Source organism: Globicephala melas, chromosome 20 (genome assembly GCF_963455315.2).
Source record: "Globicephala melas chromosome 20, mGloMel1.2, whole genome shotgun sequence".
Lineage (NCBI taxonomy): Eukaryota > Metazoa > Chordata > Mammalia > Artiodactyla > Delphinidae > Globicephala > Globicephala melas.
Window position 1 is genome coordinate 49,384,253 of NC_083333.1, and position 24,545 is coordinate 49,408,797.

The window sequence follows — 24,545 nt, forward strand, 5'->3', positions numbered from 1 at the left end:
AAACGACAAGATGGAGATGACCCTAGAACATCTTATTATGCCAGAAAGCAAGTAAGTGCTCTAAGATAATGGATACATGTCAGAAAGACAGAAGCAACTTAACTGAACTCGCACTTGAGCATTTAAACAAATCATACAGTAACAGATTATCACTCACTTAATAAAATGTAAAATCACGAGTCCATAAAGATAAATATAAAATTAATAAACTGAATACTTGATGAGGACATGCTATTTATATAGTTTCAGAGTTCCTCCCTACAAAGTCCTCTTTAATTATGAAGGGAGAAAGATAACTTTACAGTGATGCCTAGCAGATATCATATTAATCAAGTTATCAAAGTAATCATCAGTAATGAAACAAAATGAAACTATTTGCCACCTCATAGGATGCAGTAGGTAGAATGCAGCATCACTTCTGTGACATTCTTGCCAAAGATATATAACTTTAATCTAATGAAAATAAAACCCAAAGTTGAGAGACATTCTAGAAAGGCTATAATCTTCTTAAGTGTCAAGGTCATGAAAGACAAGGGAAGACTGAGGAACTGTTCCAGACTGAAGAAAATAGCAAAATGACAACTAAATGCAATGTGTGATTCTGAACTAGATCTTTCTGCTACAAAAACTACATAGAGACAACTTGCAAAATTTGATCTGATTCTGAGTATTAGATAACAATGAATCAATTATAATTTCCTGATTTTTATGGTTATATTGAAGAATGTCTTTGCTTTAGGAAATAAGACACTAAAGTATTCCAGGGTGATGGAGCATCACATCAATAACTTACTCTCAAGTGGTTCAGGGGAAGAAATATATATTTGTATTATATTTTCAATTTTTGTATAATTTTGTGACTATGTGAAAATCTTTAAAAACTTTAATAAGTAAATCTATATATCTATCTGTCTGTCTACTGGTCAGACAATTCGTCAATTAAAGTAGTTTTCTGAGGTAAAGTTATCTTTCCATACCCACTATCAATGAGTGAAAAGCTTCTAAATGGCAATTATAGATTCTATTATCACTAAATATGTACACACGTCAGCTAGATTGCTATACGTATTAAATATTTCTACAGATCAAGAAAAATAACTGTCAAATCTTTCTGGAACATTCACCAAGTTCATTCAACATGATGAAGATTTGAAATTTTTGAGAATTATCCTTTCTATTTCCACTGTAGAGGTCACTATTATGTCTTCTACAAGCTCTTAAAAAATCATAATTATTGGAGCTGAAGGAAACTTACTCAAGCAATTATTCATCCATTCTATCATCCTGCCCTTAGGCAAATTTGCAGATAAAGCAAGAGGTTCTCACTAATGCCACCAACTTCTGGCCTCACTTACCAAGATTAAAATAGCATAGGACAAGGGTTGGTAAACTTTCTTTAAAGGGCCAAAGAGTAAATATTTTAAGTTTTGTTAGCCATATCGTATCTGTCACAACTACTCAATTCTACCATTAGAGCACAAAATTAGCCACAAACAGTAAGTAAATGAATGTAAACTGTGTTCCCCAAAATTTATAAAAACAGACAGTGGGCCATATTCAGCCCATGGATTGTAGTTTGCCAACTCCTAACATAGAAAAAAAAGGTTGTATCAAAAAAGTATGCATCAAAGTAAGAGTTAGATTTCTAAAAGCCTTTTCTATGACCATGATATATTAGGTGAAAAATAAATGCTATATACGCTATATACACTATAATCCAAATTTTGTTGGGAACTTCCTGGCAGTCCAGTGCTTCGGACTCCACACTTTCACTCCCAGGACCCAGGTTCGATTCATGGTTGGGGAACTAAGAACCTGAAGTGCAGCTAAATAAAAAAAATTTTTTTTAATAATAAATCCTATCTAAATTTTGTTTTTAAAAAAGTATATGCATAATGCATATTATAAACAGATATACATATATATTTTTTAATGGCCAAAAATTCTTCTCATTTCTATATGTAAGTCCCCTTTGCAAGGTCACTTTGAAGCTCTTCTCACCAAGAGGTGAACTCCTGGGCTTCCCTGATGGTACAGTGGTTGAGAATCTGCCTGCCAATGCAGGGGACACGGGTTTGAGCCCTGGTCTGGGAAGATCCCACATGCTGCGGAACCACTAGGCCCATGAGCCACAACTACTGAGCCTGCGCGTCTGGAGCCTGTGCTCCACAGCAAGAGAGGCCACGATAGTGAGAGGCCCACGCACCACGATGAAGAGTGGCCCCCGCTTGCCACAACTAGAGAAAGCCCTCGCACAGAAACGAAGACCCAACACAGCCAAAAATAAAAAAATTAATTTTAAAAAAAAAAGAGGTGAACTCCTTACCTCAAATCTCAGTTTGGCCATGTGACTTGCTTTGGTGACTGGGATATTAGGAAATGTGGCATAAACAGAGGCTCAAAAGGTATTTTGCACATTGGGGTTTGCTCTCTTGCTGTTCCTGGAACCTTGGGGCCACCATACATATAAGCTGGGATTAGTCTGCTGGATGATGAGAGGTACCCACGCCATGGTCCCATGGTCCTAGTCAACTGCCAACCAAGCCTAAGAAGCAGAGCCGCCTTGCTGACTTGCAGCTGACCTGCAACTGACCACGGATGCATGAGTGGACCAGCTGAGATCAGCAGAAGAAATGCCCAGCTGAGCCCAGCCTAAATTGCTGACCCTCAGAATAGTAAGCTAAATAAATGGTTGATTTGTTACACAGCAATTGGTAAAAAACTGTGTGTGTATGTGTGTGTGTGTGTGTGTCTGTGTGTAAAAGGATAGCAAGCAAAATAACAAGGGGTTGATACTAAGGTGATAGTTGAATTAAAGATTAATGTTAATAACTTGAGTATACATTTTGGTGGTTTCCAAATTTTCACTAAGGAATAGATAATGCTTTTGCATTCAAAAAAGGTCAGGGCTTCCCTGGTGGCGCAGTGGTTGAGAGTCTGCCTGCCGATGCAGGGGACACGGGTTCGTGCCCCTGTCCGGGAAGACCCCACATGCCGCGGAGCGGCTGTGCCCGTGAGCCATGGCCGCTGAGCCTGCGCGTCCAGAGCCTGTTGCTCCGCAGCAGGAGAGGCCACAACAGTGAGAGGCCCGCGTAACGCAAAAAAAAAAAAAAAAAAAAAGAAACAAAAAAAAAGGTCAATGTCATTAAAATACATATAATAAAATTCAACATCAAAAAAGTATTTTTCATTATTTTCACTAAATATTGAGAGTCTAAGAAATATGGACATTCTTGACCTGATACATTCGAATGAGTTAACAGATTTTAAGCTCTATCAGAATTTGGAGATAAATAGTTACAGATATACAGAAAACTAAGTAAATGACAAGACAAATATTAAGCACTAGAAAAAATAAAACCTGGTTTGGGGAAAGAACTGTAATCATAATCTAACACTTGGCTCAGTTTTTAATGATATTTACATAATTACAATAATGTAAACATCAAATATTGTGAGGCTTGAGGGGGAAAAGTAATGAGAAAATTAGAAAGGACAGGGAACTTCCCTGGTGGTACAGTGGTAGAGAATCTGCCTTCCAACGCAGGGGATGTGTGTTCAATCCCTGGTCAGGGAACTAAGATCCCACATGCCGTGGGGCAACTAAGCCTGCCCGCCACAACTACTGAGCTCACGTGCCTCAACGAGAGAGCCCGCATGCTGCAAACAACAGAGCCCATGCGCTCTGGAGCTCACGTGCCCTGGAGCGCACGCCACAACTAGAGAGAAGCCTGCACATTACAAGTACAGAAGCCCATGCACCGCAATGAAAGATCTTGCATGCCTCAATGAAGATCCTACGTGCTGCAACTAAGACCTGACGCAGCCCAAAAAGAAAAAGAAAGGACAGTAGGAAGACAATGGAAGGAAAATGGAAGGTATCCAAAACTGAAAATTCAAGAAAAAGGCAGAACATGCTTGTTACTTTTTTTAAAAAATAGATAAATATCAGAATAAACAGGTAAAATGATTAAGTTATTGACTTCAGATAGGGGGAACTGGTAGAGACTAGAACTAGGGCAGAGGTCTACTGCTTTTTGTTTGAAGCCACGTAGAACTCTTTGACTCTGACTATACACATATATGGTTTGAAAAATATTAAAAATTTTTAAAAAAAGGCCAGGAACCAATCCAAGTATATATAACAATTTAGTATGTGATAACAGCAAAGGAAAAATTAAATCAGGAAAAATTATTCTTTAGTTGACCCTAGGACAATTGATCATCTATTTGGAAAAGAATACAGTTAGAACCTGGCCTCATACATATATTAAAATAAACTCTATAAATGAGAGGGTTAAATGTAAAAAAAAACAAAAAACAAAATTTAACTATAACAGAACTATGAAAAATATCTGTTGTAAATTTATACAAAAAGATCCAGAAAGATTCTCATGAAAGTGTTACTCTTGTTTACTTCTGGGAAGCGGAAAGGGGGATGGAAGTAATAGTTTAAGGGAGAATATTTAACTTTTTACTCTGTACTGCTTTATATTGTTAAAGGTTTTTCAAACAATGTATATTCCTCATAATTTTTTTTTAAATTTGAGTTTAAAACTTCCTTTGACTCTTTAGTAGGTAAAATACACAAAATGTTTAAGATAATTTAATCTTCCGCAACTGCAGACTATTTAAAAGAAGATATTTTAAGGCCAGACATACTGAATAATAAAATCTCTTTTCTCTTGACAAGTAACTTTGTTTTTTCCTCATAAGCCAACAGGAAAACAAAAAATTTTCCCAGCCATTCCTTTTCTCTCCTTTCCATGAATCTATATTCAGCTCAATTTTAGAACTAGACTCAAATCACAGTCCTACCATATATCCATAATTATGACCATTGTCAAATAATCTAGTATCTTTGGGCTCCAATTTTCTTATCTATAAAATGAGACTAATATCCACTCTATTTTCTTCACAGAGTTCACGTAAGGATATATGAGAGAACGTACAAACTGCCTGGCACACGTACATGTTCCAAAAAGCTATCATTATATCATTATTATTAACTGTCAAAGAAATGTAAGTTATTGTTTTTAAGTGTTTGGCATATAATGGTTTTCAAAAATTTTGCTGTCTTGAATAAACTATACTTCAACTAGATGGTCATATTATTTAACAGTGTGGTCACAGAGTAGCTACAGAAAACAAAAGTTGTTTCTAATCTTTTGTTTATATTAAGCACCAATTTACCTCTTGGTCCCTGAAATCATTATTTGATCTTTTATTTTTGTGTGCTAGTACATAAACTACAACCAAAATGTACTGCAGAAGAAGCAAAAAAACATTTAAAAACCTGCTTTCAGTCTCCTCTATTTAACAGTACTGTCACACCTTTTTAAGTATCTGGATCTGAGTAAAAGCTGTAAGCCACAAGAAATGGTGGTAAAGAGTACATTTTCTTAACTTTAGCCATTTTTCCATTCATTTATTCAACAAATATAAGCACAGGTCCTGTGCCAGATGCTGGTTATAAAAAAGTGAACAAGAGAGACAATACACTTGTCCTTATGGACAGCCTGGCAAGGAGGCAAGTAAAACCATGAAACCTATAAATAAATATGTAATCATAAACTTTGGTAAGCATCATAAAAGAACAGGGTGTTGAGAGAGAGAGACTGAAAGAGGAATTAATATTAAATGAAATATCTACATAATATTACCTGTGAAAGTATATAAATGAACTGTCTTTAATCTAAAGGTCATCGGGAAGAGTTGATTCAGAGGCAGAATAGTGAGGTGGCTGAGAGGATTAATTCTAGAGCCAGAATGCCTGAGTTTTAAACCAGCCTCTACTCATCAGCTTCGTGACATGAACTTAAACTATCTGTGACTCAATTTCCTCTTCTGTCATTGAAGAAAATATTAACACCTTCCTCATAAGGTTATTATAGGGATTCAATTAAATTCTTTTGTTTTATTTTGAAAATTGTCAAATCCACTGAAAACTTAAAAGGACCTGCAATAAGCATTAACTCACATGAACCTGTATTTACCAGGTAAATTAGTATTTCTAGACTATTTAAGAGTTCCTGAAACACAGTAAGCATTATTTCACTATACAAGCAGTTATTTTAAATAAAAAGTACAGTAAAACTACGAGAAAATGACTTGTAAAATAACAGCTTTTCAAAATAAATTGGTCATTTTCTCCTGAGAACATCTTCAGCATTAAAGGGAGATACGGAGGGGAAGAGGGGGAGGAAAGAGAGGGAGAGAAAAAGAGAGACAGAGAGAAAAGAAAGTAAAGGCAGGGTTTAAGAGGAAGAAAAACAGACCAAGGCTTTGCCCAACACCAACACTTTACCTGAAGATCAACAGCGCACTCTGCTGGACCCACCTCTTTTCTACACACTAGGCAAAAATAGACACTACTTTTTCTAGAAGTATATACACAATGTTAGCACTTGTTTAATAAACAGCAGGTATAAGCATAAGAATGTGTCTGTGAGAATACCTCACTCATTGGGAGGATTTGCTAAAAGAATTAAGAGAATACATATAAATAAATTCTAAAGAAAATGGTTATGAGCGGTAGAACAAGGTAATATCAGAATTTTAACATTCTATTCTAAAATATGTTTTTTCTTAACTATATTTTGACCACACGGAGACTGATGCCTCACTAGATCCTTGACAATATGAATTATCCTTGATCCTTGATAATATGAATTATCTGTATAAAAACATGAATCTAAAATGTAAAGAGGGACTTCTCTGGCGGTCCAGTGGTTAACTCTCTGTGCTTCCACTGCAGGGGGCATGGGTTCAATCCCTGGTAGGGGGAACTAAGATCCCACATGCCGCATGGTGAGACCAAAAAGAAATACATACATAAATACATAAATAAAATGTAGGCAGGCAAGAATATACAATGGAGAAAAGGCAGCCTCTTCAATAAGTGGTGCTCGGAAAACTGGACAGCTACATGTAAAAGAATGAAATTAGAACACTTCCTAACACCATACACAAAAATAAACTCAAGATGGATTAAAGACCTAAATATAAGGCCAGATGCTATAAAACTCTTAGAGGAAAACATAGGCAGAACACTCTATGACATAAATCACAGGAACATCCTTTTCGACCCACCTCATAGAGTAATGGAAATAAAAACAAAAATAAACAAATGGGACGTAATGAAACTTCAAAGCTTTTGCACAGCAAAGGAAACCATAAGCAAGATGAAAAGACAACCCTCAGAATGGGAGAAAATATTTGCAAATGAAGCAACTGACAAAGGATTAATCTCCAAAATATACAAGCAGCTCATACAGCTCAATCTCAAAAAAACAAACAACCCAGTGCAAAAATGGGCGGAAGACCTACAGACATTTCTCCAAAGAAGATATACAGATGGCCAACAAACACATGAAAAGATGCTCAATATCACTAATCATTAGAGAAATGCAAATCAAAACTACAATGAGGTATTACCTCACACTGGTCAGAATGGCCATCATCAAAATGTCTACAAACAATAAATGCTGGAGAGGGTGTGGAGAAAAGGGAACCCTCCTGCACTGTTGGTGGAAATGTAAATTGGTGCAGCCATTATGGAGAAGAGTATGGAGATTCCTTAAAAAAACTAAAAATAGAACTACCATGTGACCCAGCATTCCCACTACTGGGCATATACCCTGAGAGAACCATAATTCAAAAAGAGTCATGTACTCCAATGTTCATTTTCAGCACTATTTACGATAGCCAGGACATGGAAACAACCTAAATGTCCACTGACAGACGAGTGGATAAAGAAGTTGTGGCATATATATACAATGGAATATTACTCAGCCATAAAAAGAAACAAAATTGAGTTATTTGTAGTGAGGTGGATGGACCTAGAATCTGTCATACAGAGTGAAGTCAAAAAGAGAAAAACAAATACTGTATGCTAACGCATATATATATGGAATCTAGAAAAATGGTACTGACGAACCTAGTGGTAGGGCAGGAATAAAGATGCAGACATTGAGAACGGACTTGAGGACATGGGGGTGGGGAGATGGGGAGGCTGGGACGTAGTGAGAGAGTAGCACTGACATATATACAAGTACCAAATGTAAAATAGGTAGCTAGTGGGAAGCTGCTGCATATCACAGTGAGATCAGCTCGGTGCTCTGTGACAACCTAGAGGGGTAGGATAGGGAGGGTGGGAGGGAGGCTCAAGAGGGAAGGAATATGGGGATATATGTATGCATATACTTGATTCACTGTGTTGTACAGCAGAAGCTAACACAACATCATAAAGCAATTATACTCCAATAAAGATGTATTAAAAAAATAATAAATAACTAAGTAAAATGCAAGGAAAGGGAAAAAGCAGGGGTCTTTGGAAGGTAATTCATTTAATAGAGGAGGTACTGACACCATTTTCTGACTTGAAGAGAGTGAGGAAACTGGAGATGATAGGAAGGTAAAAAGACAACTACCCAATTCAATTCACAGGTTGGAAGCTAAATTATTTTCATAAAAACTAAGAAGACTTAAAAGAAAAACATAAAACAGTTTAATGTCAAATTTAGAGGAAAACAGAAATCATTAAACTAATTTATCATTTAATTTATGGAGGAGAGTTTTCCAGAAAATAATACAACTGCAGTTTTTAAATGTATGAAAACTGTAGCATTTATATCTTTGTAGGGATAAGAGAACTAAACAATTAATATACCAATCCAAATAACTATTCTTCTAAAAAATAAATGCTCCCTAATATAATCTTATAAGGATCAAAATAGGAAAAGCATCATTAGAATTTAGAGGTATCACAGTTAAATGGGATATAAGGTATATTAAATCTAGTCCCACCCTCTTTTTCCTCCCATTTGAAGGAACAGGTCCTAAAAAGAAATGTTTCTTTCCCATGTTCCTCAATTTACTTTATTCAAATCTGTAGATAATCTAGATTAAAATATGATACATAAATATGAGGCATATGATCTTTCAACATAAGAAAAGTTCTAAAATATGGACTGCATTTCTAAAATTACTTTATCTAAAAGTTTTGGTGATAAACTCACTTCAGAAACTGATATAAAATAAATATTAAACATTATGAAACTACATTTTTCTTCTACTTTTTATGAAATCATCTATCCCAGAATTTACAGAAAATATTTTTCGTGATTTATAGCAAGCCACTTTGCAATGATTTTAAAATGTTATACAATGGGGAAAGGACAGTCTCTTTAATAAATGGTGCTCGGAAAACTGGACAGCCACATGCAAAAGAATGAAACTGAACAACTATCTTACATTACCTACAAAAATTAACGCAAAATGGATTAAACACTTGGACCTCAGGCCTGAAATCATAAAACTCCTGGAAGAAAACATAGGTGGGTAAACTCCTTAACAGAGGTCTTGGCAATAGTTTTTTTAATCTGACTCTAAAAGCAAAAGCAACAAAAGGAAAAATAAACAAGGGGTACTACATCAAACTAAAAAGCTTCGGCACAGCAAAGGAAACCATCAACAAAGTGAAAAGGCAACCTACTGAAAAGCAGAAAATATTTGCAAATCATGTATCTGATAAGGGACGAATATCTAATATACAAAGAATTCATACAACTCAATAGCAATCCGAACAAAAAATGGCGGAAGATATGAAGAGACATTTTTCCATAGAAGACATACAGATGGCCAACAAGTATATGAAAAGATGCTCAACATCACTAATCATCAGGGAAATGCAAATCGAAATCACAATGAAACATCACCTCACACCTGTTAAAATGACTATTATCAAAAAGACAAAAAACAGCAAGTATTGGCAAGGATGTGGAGAAAAGGGAATCCTTGTGAACTGTTGGCAGAATGTAAACTGATGCAGTCACTATGGAAACAGTATGAAAGTTACTCAGAAAAATTAAAAATAGAATAACCAAGATACAGGAATTCCACATCTGAGAATTTACCTGAAGAAAATGAAAACAGTAACTCAAAAAGATATATGCACTCCCATGTTCACTGCAGCATTACTTATAATGGCCAAGATATGGAAACAATATGTGTCCATAGATGGATGAATGCATAAAGAAAATGTGGTGTGTGTGTGTATACACACACACACACACGTATATGTATATGTATATATACACAATGGAATATTATTCAGCCATAAAAAAGAATAAAATCTTGGCATTTGGGACAACGTGGATGAACATGGAGGATATTACGTGTAGTGGAATAAGTCAGACTGAGAAAGGCAAATTTGTATGTAAAATCTAAAAACAAAAACAATGCAAAAACAAAAAAAACAAGCTCACAGATGCAGAGAACAGATTGGTGGCTGCTAGAGATGGCGGTGAAGAGCAGAAGAAATGGGTGAAGGAGGTCAAAAGGTACAAACTTCCAGTTATAAAATAAATAAGTCATGTGGATGTCATGTACAGGATGGTGACTACAGTTAATAATACTGTGTTAAATATTTGACAGCAGCTAAGAGAGTAAATCTTAAAAGCTCTCATCATAAGAAAAAAAAATCTTGTAACTATGTAAGGTGACATATTAACTAGACTTATGGTGATCATTTCGCAATGTATACAAATATTGAACCATTATGTTGTACACCTGAAACTAACATATTAAATGTTAATTATACCTTCATTAAAAAACAGAAAGAGAAAAAAAGTTGTACCAGAAACCAAAGTAAATTTCTAGCAGGGAAAAACATATTACTATACTCAAAGACTCGTTTCTTTAAATAAATTACCCCTACACGTATCCCCATTATTCTTTATTATATTATATCCATGAAAATGTTTAGCCCTGGTTCTCTGAAAAACGAGAAGTATTATTTACTGCTAAATATCCATGTAAGATTTATTAAAAATATTACCATAAGCTTTTAAAATTAAGATGATAGCCAAAATACAAAAAACTACAGGTTTTCTTAACAATTTACTAAAATTCACTAACAATTTACTAAAGTACAAAAGGAAGAAACATTCACATTAGCTAAAACTTTACATTTTGTACTAATTATGTTTCTATTGTAACTGCTTACTCTATTTTTGTTAGAAACAAAAAAAATTACATTGAGAATACAGATCATTTTACCTAAGTATTTGTGGGGGTTTTCATAAAGTTACTTTATATATTCATGCTTTTCACTATAGACTATCAAAAAAAGAACAAATATTAGAGCTCGGCCATATGGTCTTTTCTGTCATTGCAAAAGTACTCTGGTGTCTGACAAATTTACTTTATGCATGCTTAATTAGTATGGCATATATCACTTATGTCTTCTTACAAACAAAAGTTCTGTTGACTAGTGAAATGTTACCATTTGAGTTACTAGAGTTAGTTGAGATTTAGCTTCTTCAATAAATCTTCAAACTTGTAAGAAATTGTCAGAAACCCATACCTTTAACATTATGAGTAATAAATCACCCATCTATGAAAAATTATTGCATTTCTAAAGCAATGTAGACCTATACCAGCTAAAGCCAAGGAAGAAAACTTGTAACTTCTGGTTTAAAAATAAAACTGATATAAAGATATAGATACACATGTATAGATACAATTATACTTTGCCAATAAGAAGATCATAATAAATGATCAACATAGTATATAACCAAAACAAGAAATCAATCAAAGAACTTAGTTTAAAATTAAGATACTCAGCCAGGAGCACAGTAGCTCTGCTTATGGTCAAGTGGTCTAGATCCTAAACAGGTTGAGCTATAAACATCTTTAACACATATTAAAAGAATTTGCTAATTATAAACCTAACTTCTGAAAATTAATATTATTAACCAGTATTATATAATACCTTTTATCAGCAGCATACAAATATGTAAGTATTTGCTGCTACTACAACTGCTGCTGATGATACTTTTACTACCACTTACCACTTAATAAGCTCCAAGATATGCCAAGTATAATCTAAGCACTTTATAAGTATTAACTTGTTTAATCCTCTAGCTGCCCTGTAAGATAGATACTATTACCATCCCCATTTAACAAATGGGAAAATGAAGTAGCAATAGTTTAAAACCTTAATCAAGGTTACAAAGGTTGTAAAGAGCAGAACTGTGATTAAAACCCAGGCACTCTGATTTGAGCTCATTCTCTTAACCAGTAAAAACAAAACGAAACAAAAAAAATCCTTAAAAAACAAAAAACTTTATCTTATTTTAGCTATTATCAATCATATTATTCTATACTTGATTTCTTTAGCCTTGAGGCTTCTACATATTTTTTCCCTTATCTTGGTGCTAGAATACTGTTTACACGGCTCCAGAATTTCTGAGGCATTTTAGAGAATGTATAATAAAGTAATTAGAGCATTTGCCAGAGCATCAGACTCCTTAGGTAGGATCTAACTCCACTATTTGCCAGCTTTGTGACCTTAAGCAAATTACTTACTTCTCAGAGTTTCCTTATCTGTAAGATGAGAATAACAATAGTACCTGCCTCAAAGTCATTATAAGAATTCAATAAGATTCTACCAACAAATATTTATTGGGCAACTAATATATGCCATACACTGTTCTAGGTAGCCGAGATACCCGTGAAAAAGATTGACATTACATTCTAACAGGGCAAATAGATAATAAACAAGTAGACTAATAAATTCAAATAGTAAGGGCTATGAAGACAATAAGGTACAGTGAAAGAAAATGAGCAAGAAAACACTGGCAAACATAAAGCATATATTTTTACTGACATTAAAAACTCCTGAGATGACTTCTCCAAACATAAGCCTTCTCTGAAGATAACTGACTATTCTTTTCCCCCACTCAGTATTTTCAAGAATTTAAAAGAAGGCTCTTTGAGGGCAGGGATTATGGTATTCATTTACTCAGTCTACAACTAGGTTCCTGGCACTACGTTAGGTGCTTGAAACAAAAAGATGAATAAAACAGTCACAGTCTTCAAGGAGGTCTCAGAGAAACTGGTGTTGTTCATAATGGAACTAAGAGCCTGTGGAGAGGATATTAAGAGTAAGGTAAGTGTTAAAAACTGGGAAGTAGGGACTTCCCTCGTGGTCCAGTGGTTAAGAATCCGCCTTCCAATGCAGGGGATGTGGGTTCGATCCCTAGTCAGGGAACTAGGATCATACATGCCGCAGGGCAACTAAGCCCACGCACCACAACTACTGAGCCTGCGTGTCACAACTGGTGACCCCACGTGCCAACACTATAGAGCCCACGCACTCTGGACCCCACATGACACAACTAGAGAGCCTGCACACCACAACTACTGAGCCCTGTGCACTCTGGAGCCCGCACACCACAACTAGAGAGAAGCCTGTACACTGAAACGAAGAGCCTGTGCGCCACAACGAAAGATCCCGTGTGCCACAGCTAAGACCTGATGCAAAGAGGAAATAGGCAATCTACCTGAAAAAGAATTCAGAGTAATGATAGTAAAGATGATGCAAAATCTTGGAAATAAAATGGAGAAAATACAAGAAACGTTTAACAAGAATCTAGAAGAACTAAAGAGCAAACAAACAATGATGAAAAACACAATAAATGAAATTAAAAATTCTCCAGAAGGGATCAATAGCAGAATAAATGAGGCAGAAAAACATATAAGTGACCTGGAAGATAAAATAGTGGAAATAACTACTGCAGAGCAGAATTAAGAAAAAAGAATGAAAAGAATTGAGGACAGTCTCAGAGACCTCTAGGACAACATTAAACGCACCAACATTCGAATTATAGGAGTCCCAGAAGAAGAGAAAAAGAAAGGGACTGAGAAAACATTTGAAGAGATTATAGTTGAAAACTTCCCTAATACGGGAAAGGAAATAGTCAATGAAGTCCAAAAAGCACAGAAAAGTCCCATACAGGATAAATCCAAAGAGAAACATGCCAAAACACATATTAATCAGACTACCAAAAATTAACTACAAAGAAAATATATTAAAAGCAGCAAGGGAAAAACAACATACAAGGGAATCCCCATAAGGTTAACAGCTGATCTTTCAGCAAAAAACTCTGCAAGACAGAAGGGAGTGGCAGGACATATTTAAAGTGATGAAAGGGAAAAACCTACAACCAAGATTACTCTACCTAGCAAGGATCTCATTTCACATTTGACAGAGAAATTAAAACCTTTACAGACAAGCAAAAGCTAAGAGAATTCAGCACGCCCAAACCAGCTTTACAACAAATCCTAAAGGAACTTCTCTTGGCAGGAAACACAAGAGAAGGAAAAGACCTACAATAACAAACCCAAAACAATTAAGAAAATGGTAATAGGAACATACATATCCATACAATTATACTCCAATAAAGATGATAAAAAAAAAACACCTGATGCAGCCAAAAATAATAAAATAATAAATTAATTTAATTACATAAAATAAAAATAAAATGTTAATTAAAAAAAAAAAAGAAAATGTTCTTGAGAAATACAAGGAACATTCCAGATGAGAATCTAACTCAAAATTGGGGACACCAAGGAAGGCTTCCTGAAGGATTATCAGAAGTCAGACAAAAAAAGTGGGAAAGAGGAGAAGGGGCAAAAGAATGCAAAAAGTTTATAATGGCCTAAAGACTGTACCGGTAAACAGGAGCTTTATAAGCCATCTAAAGACTTCTGGAATTTGTCAGTGAGTTGTTTCATCCCCTACCTGAAAAACTAAAAATACAGACAGACTATATGAAACAACAGTTTTTAAGATACAGGACATCAGGTAAGGAAGAGTGATCCCTGAGAGATGGGAAACAAATGAGATTAAGCCTTATGATTCTTTCAGCTTGTTGTCCTGAGAGTTTGCATGCTGCGGCATGGGGAAGGGGAACCCAGATATAGTCCAGCAAACCCAAGTTGAAGAGACACTGCTGAGAGTCCAGGGACACCAAGACTAAAGTTCACAGAGAAGAAGCAGAATGGAGAGTGCTGCACAAAGAATGCACTCCAGAGATCTGCAGAAGGACCTCTCAAGTATCTACTAGAGTACTGATCAGCACATGCCAATGAGGAAACAATCCAAGATAGTGGCAAGAACCACCTGAAATGATGAGACACTCACAGACAGCATGGAACAGTGCCTGTTCCCACCAGCCAGGCTGGAAAACTTCACAGTTCATGGAGCATTAGGTAGAGGACTCAAAAGGAGGTAGCCTCTACTGAGGTAGCCCAAAACTAAACCTCAGGTCCTACCTAACAAATCCTAAAAGCACGAACCAAAAGGATCAAGCTGATTCCAAGTAATTTAACTGCATCCCAGAGCAAAACTCAAGAGTACTTATAGAAATACAATAATATCTAGTACCCAAAACAAGGTAAACTTCACAATATTTGGAATTCAATAAAAAATTCCAGGCATGATTCCATTTATATAAAACTATATAAATGAAACATATTTCATTATACAATATCAAAAAGTCACGTATACAATATCACCACCAATAAATATCATCAGTCTTTAAGTATCAGAAAACTGCTAAGCTCACAGTAGTATACACAATTTTTCAAAATTCTGATTTTTCACTGAAAACTCAAATTTTATCAGGCTCACTTTGTTTATTTTCGAGAATTACCGAAGTTAGTCTCAGTTATTCTTTCAAGTAAAAACAATGTTCTGTGAAAAAAGTGGCTAGTTCAGCTCACAATCCAAACAATCCTATAAGTGCTTTCCCTCAAGAAAACCATCCTACTCCTGAATGCAAAAGTGATTTACGAAAACTACTCTATTCTTCACACAGAATGTTAAAAATCTCAAGGGTGAAGATTTAATAAAATTAGTAATTTTTACTGCTTCATCAAGGACTTAAATGAAACTGGCTTTTCTTAACTATGCATTAACGACAGTGAAGAAAATAACTATTAATACAGGTTGATGCCACTACCCTTATTGTGCTAAAGCACCAACAGTTTTACCAACCTATGCTTTTGTACCATCAGTGCAAATGTCAAAGACGGTAAAAAAAAAAAAAAGGTAAGTAACATCTTAACATCACTATGAAAATACGTTTGACCTCACAGACTATCTGGAAAAAAATCTCAGGAATCTCCAGAGCTCCCTGGACCACTCCTTTGAGACCTAATGCCCTAAGGACACTGAAAGAACTCTAGGAAGTAGAGTTCACAAACATTAGAATGTAAAAGAGGAAAAAAACTTTCAGATCTCGTTCTAGTCCAATTCTCTTATTTTATAAATGAGGAAACTGGGGCACAAAGAGCATAGGTTTACCATCTCACACAGCAGAAGACATGTGACAGCACTTAGCACCTCTGAGTTGTTTTCTACTCTTCTTTGATTACACTATTCTTCATCTTTTTCAAAAATGGATTTAGCAAATTCCACATTTTCCTTCTTTAAACTGAACAATGGCATAAATACATACATTTTGTGGAGAAAAGGAGTTTATCTTTCCTAATGGGGAGTTGAGTTTTGTGGTCTTTCCTGAAACAACTTTTGCATCCAAATGGTGCACCTCCTTTTCAAAACAATGACGTTTTCTAATCTGTAAATACAGAACCAAAATAAAATTTATTGTAACTAGGAAGTTTGATGAGGCTAGTTGCTCTCAAAGATCAGAATAGCTATAACGTGTTTTCAGCATTAAAAAAAATGACTATTTCTCACTGGCAACAATCAGAAAGTTTCTAAAAACAAATAGGCACCTTATTATAAGACTTAAATAAAACAGAATACAGTAATACCTCTCAAATTCCGACCAAAATAGCTTTAATTAATGATGTGGCAAAACTATAGCATTGTAAAATGATCTTCCCATAAAACAGTCCCACCATATGGATACCAAGAATAGTATTATGGCAAAGTCCGATTACATATCTAATTGGAAAATAAAAGTAAATAAAAATGGAAACCTTATTCTAAATTGAAAAAAAAACACAGAATAAAAACTTTAAATGTAAATATTCATTATTTCCTACCTGATGAAATAAATTACTTGATTACTATTATTATATTACTTACTAGATATTTGATAATCCAAATTGTATTTGACTAAATTTCTTTTATAAACACCACTGTTTTCTTTCCAAACTATCTATGCTTTTTCTTACTTGCCAAAACCTATTTACTTAAATTATAAAGAGGAAAAGAAGCATTTCTGTCGATAATTCCATTCCTACAAAAAAGAAATGAGAGCCAATGAAGTCAGGGAATAAATGCTATACATTGAGCTCTACCTCACAACATCCAACTCTAAGTACACATTTTGTGGGAAAGAAATCTCTAGAGATACTTCATTTGTAATTGGTGATTTTCCAAATATAAAACTAGAAAACGATTTCATTCTATTTCTAAAAACAAGGTTTAATCATGGAAGTTAATAAAGATTGTAAATGGAACAGATAAACTACATAAAAATGCAAATACCTTTTGAGTATATTCAATTAAAAATATACAATTATCTAAAAAAGACATGTTAATTTAATAATCTTTTTTATTTGTAACTAAGTCTATTAAAGTCCATCCTCCTTACCTCAATGCCATGAACTCTATGAGAAAACACTGTTTTCACCTATGAAAACATTTCATTTAAAATTTCTAGTGGGGCTTCCCTGGTGGCGCAGTGGTTGAGAGTCCGCCTGCCGCTGCAGGGGACGCGGGTTCGTGCCCCGGTCCGGGAGGATCCCACATGCCGCGGAGCGGCTGGGCCCGTGAGCCATGGCCGCTGACCCTGCGCGTCCGGAGCCTGTGCTCCGCAACGGGAGAGGCCACAGCAGTGAGAGGCCCGCATACCGCAAAAAAAAAAAAAAAAAAAAAAAAAAATTTCTAGTAATTTCGGTTCTTCAATAATTTTTAGAAATAAACATATTTTATAATGTATTGATATTAAAAACTCAATAAATAACAGTAAACCTTGTCATTACATTAAAACTATCAATACCAAAAGTATCTATGACCTAAATATTCATATCAGAGGTATATTAGCCAAAAGAAAATGCCATTATTAGATAAAAACAACAGAGGAGTTAAAAAGTACCAAGTAGCTCTGTTACTGATACACGCCTTAAGTAAATATTTTATTGTCAAATTCCTTATATATAAGAAAGCACCATTCAGTTTCACTTTAATGACATGCTACTATGAATAATTTACTATAATAAACTCCTTTGTAATGAGTAACTCTATACAATGAAATTATAATAATTTACCATTTAATTCACATCTGACACTACCCAAAATAATCTCTACAGATGCCACTGAAAAATGATTGATACTTGACTACCTTGTTCAGCTATAACTAATGGGATTATTCCACTGCCAATAAACTGTTTACCTGCTGTGTAGTTTCTAAGGGTCGAATTCTTTTCTTCTCTACTTGAAAATCATCATTTTCATCTCTGTACATGGATGCCTGTTTCTTAGCAGATAGCTTTGCAGCCAGTGTAGTTTTTTCAGGAGAGTCTTACATAAGAAGTCATAAAAAATCAGTATAAATAACTTACATTTAGGTAATATTTTTAGAAAAAAATTGAAATCAAGATGTAAGACTTTAATCTGTAAAAATATTGAATCACTATGCTGTACACCCAAAACTAAGATAATACTGTAAATAAACTATGCTTCAACTTTAAAAAAGATGTTAAGACTTATTTCTAAAAACTTCATAACATAGTTTAAAATAGGAAATGCTAAACATCTTTAAAAGCACTTATTTACCGCTCAGTATACTTTAACAAAGACACAGCAAACATTTTTAGAAATATGCTTTCAAGAGGGACGTCTATAAATGGTGCTGGGAAAACTGGACAGCTACATGTAAAAAAATGAAATTAGAACATTCTTTAACACCATACACAAAAATAAACTCAAAATGGATTAAAGACCTAAATGTAAGATGGGATACTATAAAAAAACTCTTAGAGGAAAACACAGGCAGAACACTCTTTGACATAAATCGCAGAAATATCTTTTTCAATCCATCTCCCTGAGTAATGGAAATAAAAACAAAAATAAACAAATGGATGTACACTACCAAATGTAAAATAGATAGCTAGCGGGAAGCAGACTCATAGATCAGCTCAGTGCTTTGTGACCACCTAGAGGGGTGGGACAGGGAGGGTGGGAGGGAAATGCAAGAGGGAGGGGATATGGGGATATATGCATACATATAGCTGATTCACTTTGCTATACAGCAGAAACTAACACAACAATGTAAAGCAAGTATACCCCAATAAAGATGTTAAAAAAAAATAAAAGGGACCTAATTAAACTCAAAAGCTTTTGCACAGCAAAGGAGATGATAAACAAAACAAAAAGACAACCTGCAGAATGGGAGAAAATATTTGCAAATGATGCAACCAAAAAGGGATTAATCTCCAAAATGTACAAACAGCTCATATGGCTCAATATCAAAAAAACAAACAACCCAATCAAAAAATGGGCTGAAGACCTAAACAGACATTTCTCCAAAGAAGACATACAGATGGCCAAGAGGCACATGAAAAGATGCTCAACATCGCTAATTATTAGAGAAATGCAAATCAAAACTACAATGACAGTCCAGTGGTTAGGACTCTGCGCTCTCACTGCCGAGGGCCCGGGTTCAATCCCAGGTCGGGGGATTAAAATCCCAAAGCCATGCAGGGTGGCCAAAAAAAAAAAAATGAAAAACTACAATGAGATATCACCTCACACCAGTCAAAATGGCCATCATCAAAAAGTCTACACAAAAAGAAAATTATAGACCAATATCACTGATGAACATAGATGCAAAAATCCTGAACAAAATACTAGCAAACAGAATCCAACAGCACATTGAAAGTATCATACACCAGGATCAAGTGGAATTTATCCCAGGGATGCAAGGATTCTTCAGTATATGCAAATCAATCAATGTGATACACCACATTAACAAATTAAAAACCATATGATCATCTCAACAGATGCAGAAAAAGCTTTTTACAAAATTCAACATCCATTTATGATAAAAACTCTCCACAAAATGGGCACAGAGGAAACCTACCTCAACATAATAAAGACAAAATATGACAAACACACAGGAAGCATCACACTCAATGGTGAAAAACTGAAAGCATTTCCACTAGGATCAGGAAGAAGACAAGGATGTCACTCTCGTCACTCTTATTCAACATAGTTTGAAAGTCCTAGCTACAGCAATCAGGGAAGAAAAAGAAATAGAATGAATACAAATTGCAAAAGAAGCAGCAAAACTGTCACTATTTGCCGATGACATGATACTGCACATAGAAAATCCTAAAGATGGCACCAGAAAACTACTAGAACTAATCAGCAATTTGGTAAGGTTGCAGGATACAAGATTAATGCACAGGAATCTCTGGCACTCCTATACACCAATGACGAAAAATCAGAAAGAGAAATTAAGGAAACACTCCCATTTACCATTGCAACAAAAAGAAAAATACCTAGGAATAAACCTGCCTAAGGAGGCGAAAGACTTGAACTCAGAAAACTATGAAACACAGATGAAAGAAATCAAAGATGACATAAACAGATGGAGAAATATACCATGTTCTTGGGTTGAAAGAATCAACATTGTGAAAATGACTATACTACCCAAATCAATCTACAGATTCAATGCAATCCCTATCAAACTACCAATGGCATTCTTCACAGAATTAGAACAAAAAATCTCACAATTCGTATGGAAACACAAAAGACCCCCAATAGCCAAAGCAATCTTGAGAAAGAAAATATAGTTTGAGGAATCAGCCTCCCCGACTTCAAACTATACCACAAAGCTACAGTAATCAAGACAGTATGGTACTGGCACAAAAACAGAAATATAGATCAATGGTACAGGATAGAATGCCCAAAGATAAACCCATGCACATATGGGCACCTAACTTACGACAAAGGAGGCAAGAACATACAACAGTGAAAAGACAGCCTTTTCAATAAGTGGTGCTGGGAAAACTGAACAGCTACATGTCAAAGAATTAAATTAGAACACTTCCTAACACCATACACAAAACTAAACTCCAAATGAATTGAAGACTTAAATGTAAGACCAGACACTATAAAACTTTTAAAGGAAAACATAGGAAAAACACTCTTTAACATAAACCACAGCGAGATCTTTTTTGACCCACCTCCTAGAGTAACAGAAATAAAAACAAAAATAAACAAATGGGACTTAATTAAACTTAAAAGCTTTTGCACAGCAAAGGAAACCATAAACAAGACAAAAAGACAACCCTCAGAATGGGAGAAAACATTTGCAAATGAAACAACAGACAAAGGATTAATCTTGAAAATATACAAGCAGCTCTTGGAGCTCAATATCAAAAATCAAACAATCCAGTTAAAAAATGGGCAGAAGACCTAAATAGACATTTCACTAAGGAAGACATACAGATGGCCAAGAGGCACATGAAAAGATGCTCAACATCACTAATTATTAGAGAAATGCAAATCAAAACTACAGTGAGGTATCACCTCACGCTGGTCAGAATAGCCATTATCAAAAAACCTAGAAACAGTAAATGCTGGAAAGGGTGTGGTGAAAAGGGAACCCTCCTACACTGTTGGTGGGAATGTAAATTGATAAAACTACTATAGAAAACAGCATGAAGGTTCCTTAAAAAACTAAAAGTAGAACTACCATATGACCCAGCAATTCCACTACTTACAATAGCCAGGACATGGAACCAACCTAAATGTCCATCGACAGATGAATGGATAAAGAAGATGTGGCACATATATACAATGGAATATTACTCAGCCATAAAAAGAAACGAAATGGAGTTATTTGTAGTGAGGTAGATGGACATAGAGTCTGTCATACAGAGTGAAGTAAGTCAGAAAGAGAAAAACAAATACTGTATGCTAACACATGTATATGGAATCTAAAAAAAAAAAAAATGGTACTGATGAACCTAGTTGCAGGGCAGGAATAAAGAAGTAGACATACAGAATGGACCTGATGACACGGGGCGGGAGGGCAAAGCTGGGGCAAAGTGAGAGTAGCATCGACATACATACACTACCGAATGTAAAATAGTTGGCTGGTGGGAAGCAGCAGCATAGCACAGAGAGACTGGCTTGGTGCTTTGCAATGACCTAGAGGGGTGGGATAGGAAGGATGGGAGAGAGGCTCAAGAGGGAGGGGATATGGGGACATGTGTATGCATATGGCTGATTCACTTTGTTGTGCAACAGAAACAATTATACTCCAATAAAGATTAAAAAAAAAAGATTATCAACCTCATTAGTTACCACAGAGATAACAATTAAAATTCACGAGAACAACACACAGGCACCATAACGACTAAAACTTAAAAAGACTTGAATATCAAGTGATAACAAGAATGCTGGGGGCTTCCCTGGTGGTGCAGTGGTTAAGAATCTGCCTGCCAATGCAGGGGACACGGGTTCGAGCCCTGGTCCGGGAAGATCCCACATGCCGCGGAGCAACTAAGCCCGTGTGCCACAACTACTGAGCCTGCGCTCTAGAGCCCACGTGCCACAACTACTGAAGCCTGCGCACCTACAGCCTGTGCTCCACAACAAGAGAAGCCACCACAATGAGAAGCCCGCACACTGCAACAAAGAGTAGTCCCCACTCGCCACAACTAGAGAAAGCCCGCGAGCAGCAACAAAGACCCAACGCAGGCAAAAATAAAATATAAATTAAATTAATAAATTTAAAAAAAAAGAATGTTGAACAATGTAACTTCCATATACTACTAGATGTAGAGTCGGGGCAGGGGGGATGAATAAATTGGTTCAACCATTTTGGAAAACGTTGGCAGTATCCACTATAGTTCAACATATGCATACACTGTGACCAGCAATTCCATTCCTAGATCTATATCTAATAGAAAGTGTTTACCTATCTGTACCAGAATGAACAAGAATGTTCATAATAGCTTTAATAACCAAAATTAGAAACCACCCAAATGTCTAACAATTGTAGAATGAAATAATAAATTATGGTATATAATTTATTATATACCACAAAATACAGCAATAAGAACTACTGCTATATACAACACAAATGAATCTGAGAAATATGTTAGGTAAAAGCTGACAGACACAAGAGTACAGATATGATTCCATTTCTATAAAGAAGCAAAACTCATCAATGGTGACAGAGGGAGGATAGCTACTACCTGTGGAGAGAGAGAATAGTGACAGGAAAAGAACATGAGAAGTGCCACTGGGGTGTTGGCTATGTCCTAATTTTCATCTAGTGGTAGTTACACAAGTGTGTTTACTTTGTGAAAGTTCATCAAGCTATACACATAGAATTTGTGCATTTTTCTGTATTTAGGTTATATTTTTAAAGAATTTACTTAAAAATGTAAAGAGAGCATCAGAATACAACCCAGATTTACCCCATCTGATCCTTGAAGAGACTACTCTAAACAACTCTAACTCACAATTATATTAAAATTCAAGTGTATTGAAAACTGATTTTTACAAAGGCACAAAGGCAATGCAGCAGACAAAGGGTAGCCTTTTCAATAAATGTTGATGAAAAATTAGATATTCATACACAAAATAAACGAACTTGGATCCACATCTCACACCGTATATAAAAATTACTCTTTAGACTTAAAAGTAAAACCTAAAACTATACTTGATTAAAAAAAGAAGCTTGTACTCAAGAATATATAAAGAAATCCCAAACTTAACAATAACAAAAAAACAATAAACAGGCAAAAGATTTCAACAGACATTTCATCAAAGAAGATATACAAATGGCTAATAAGCACATGAAAATATGCTCAACATCACAAGTCATCAGGGAAAAGCAAAATAAAACCACAATAAGATACCACTATAAGCTTATTAGAATGGCTAAAAAGATTTACCATACCAAGTGCTGGCAAGGATGCAGAGAAATGGGAACTCTCATACACTGCTGGTGGAAATGTAAAATGGCATAACTACTTTGGGAAACACTTTTGAAGTTTCTTAAAGTTAAACGTAAGTGATCCAGTCATTACACTCCTAGGTATTTACCCAGAAAAGTGAAAGCACATGTCCATAACAACGACTTATACACAAATGTTCACAGCAGCTTTATTTGTAACAACGGGAAACTAGAAACAACTCAAATACACATCAACAGGTGACTGCATAAACAATTTGCAGTATATCCATACAATAGAATATTACTCAGCAATAAAAAAGAACCAACTGTTGATACATGCAACAACATGGATGAATTTTAAAAGAATTATGTTAAGTGAAAGAAGCTAGGCAAAATAAGTATACAAACTGTATTATTTCATTCATATAAACTCTAGAAAATGCAAACTAATCTACAGTGACTGAAAACACTGAGTGGTTGTTTGGGGAGGATAAATTATAAAATGGTGGAAAGGAGGGATAATAAAGGGGCATGAGAAAACTTTTGAAGCTGATGGATATATTCACTATCTTGATGTTAGTGAAAGTTTCAGGGAAATACTCTTATGTCGAACCTTATCAAAATGTACCATTTAAATATATAGAGTCTGTTATATAAAGAATATTTCAGTAAAGCTGTCTTTAAAAAAAAATACAGGTTGTACATTAACATTATAAGCCAAGAGTTCTTATATTAATAATTAGCTTAAAAACAATTCCATTCATTCATACGACAAATATTTATCTAGCTCCTACTATATGC

The 24,545-nt window shown here is 35.2% G+C and overlaps 1 protein-coding gene across 1 annotated transcript in view; it reads right to left on the reverse strand.

Annotated features, from left to right (window-relative positions):
* Nucleotides 1-24,545, reverse strand: part of BRIP1 (BRCA1 interacting DNA helicase 1) — a 198,795-nt gene that overhangs the window by 167,537 nt on the left and 6,713 nt on the right. Inside the window, exons 5-6 of the mRNA XM_030881813.2 lie at nt 18,219-18,346; nt 16,311-16,430 (exon numbers count right to left, since the gene is read on the reverse strand). Of these exons, the coding sequence (XP_030737673.1) occupies nt 16,311-16,430; nt 18,219-18,346 (248 nt within the window). The remainder of the gene's footprint in view (nt 1-16,310; nt 16,431-18,218; nt 18,347-24,545) is intronic.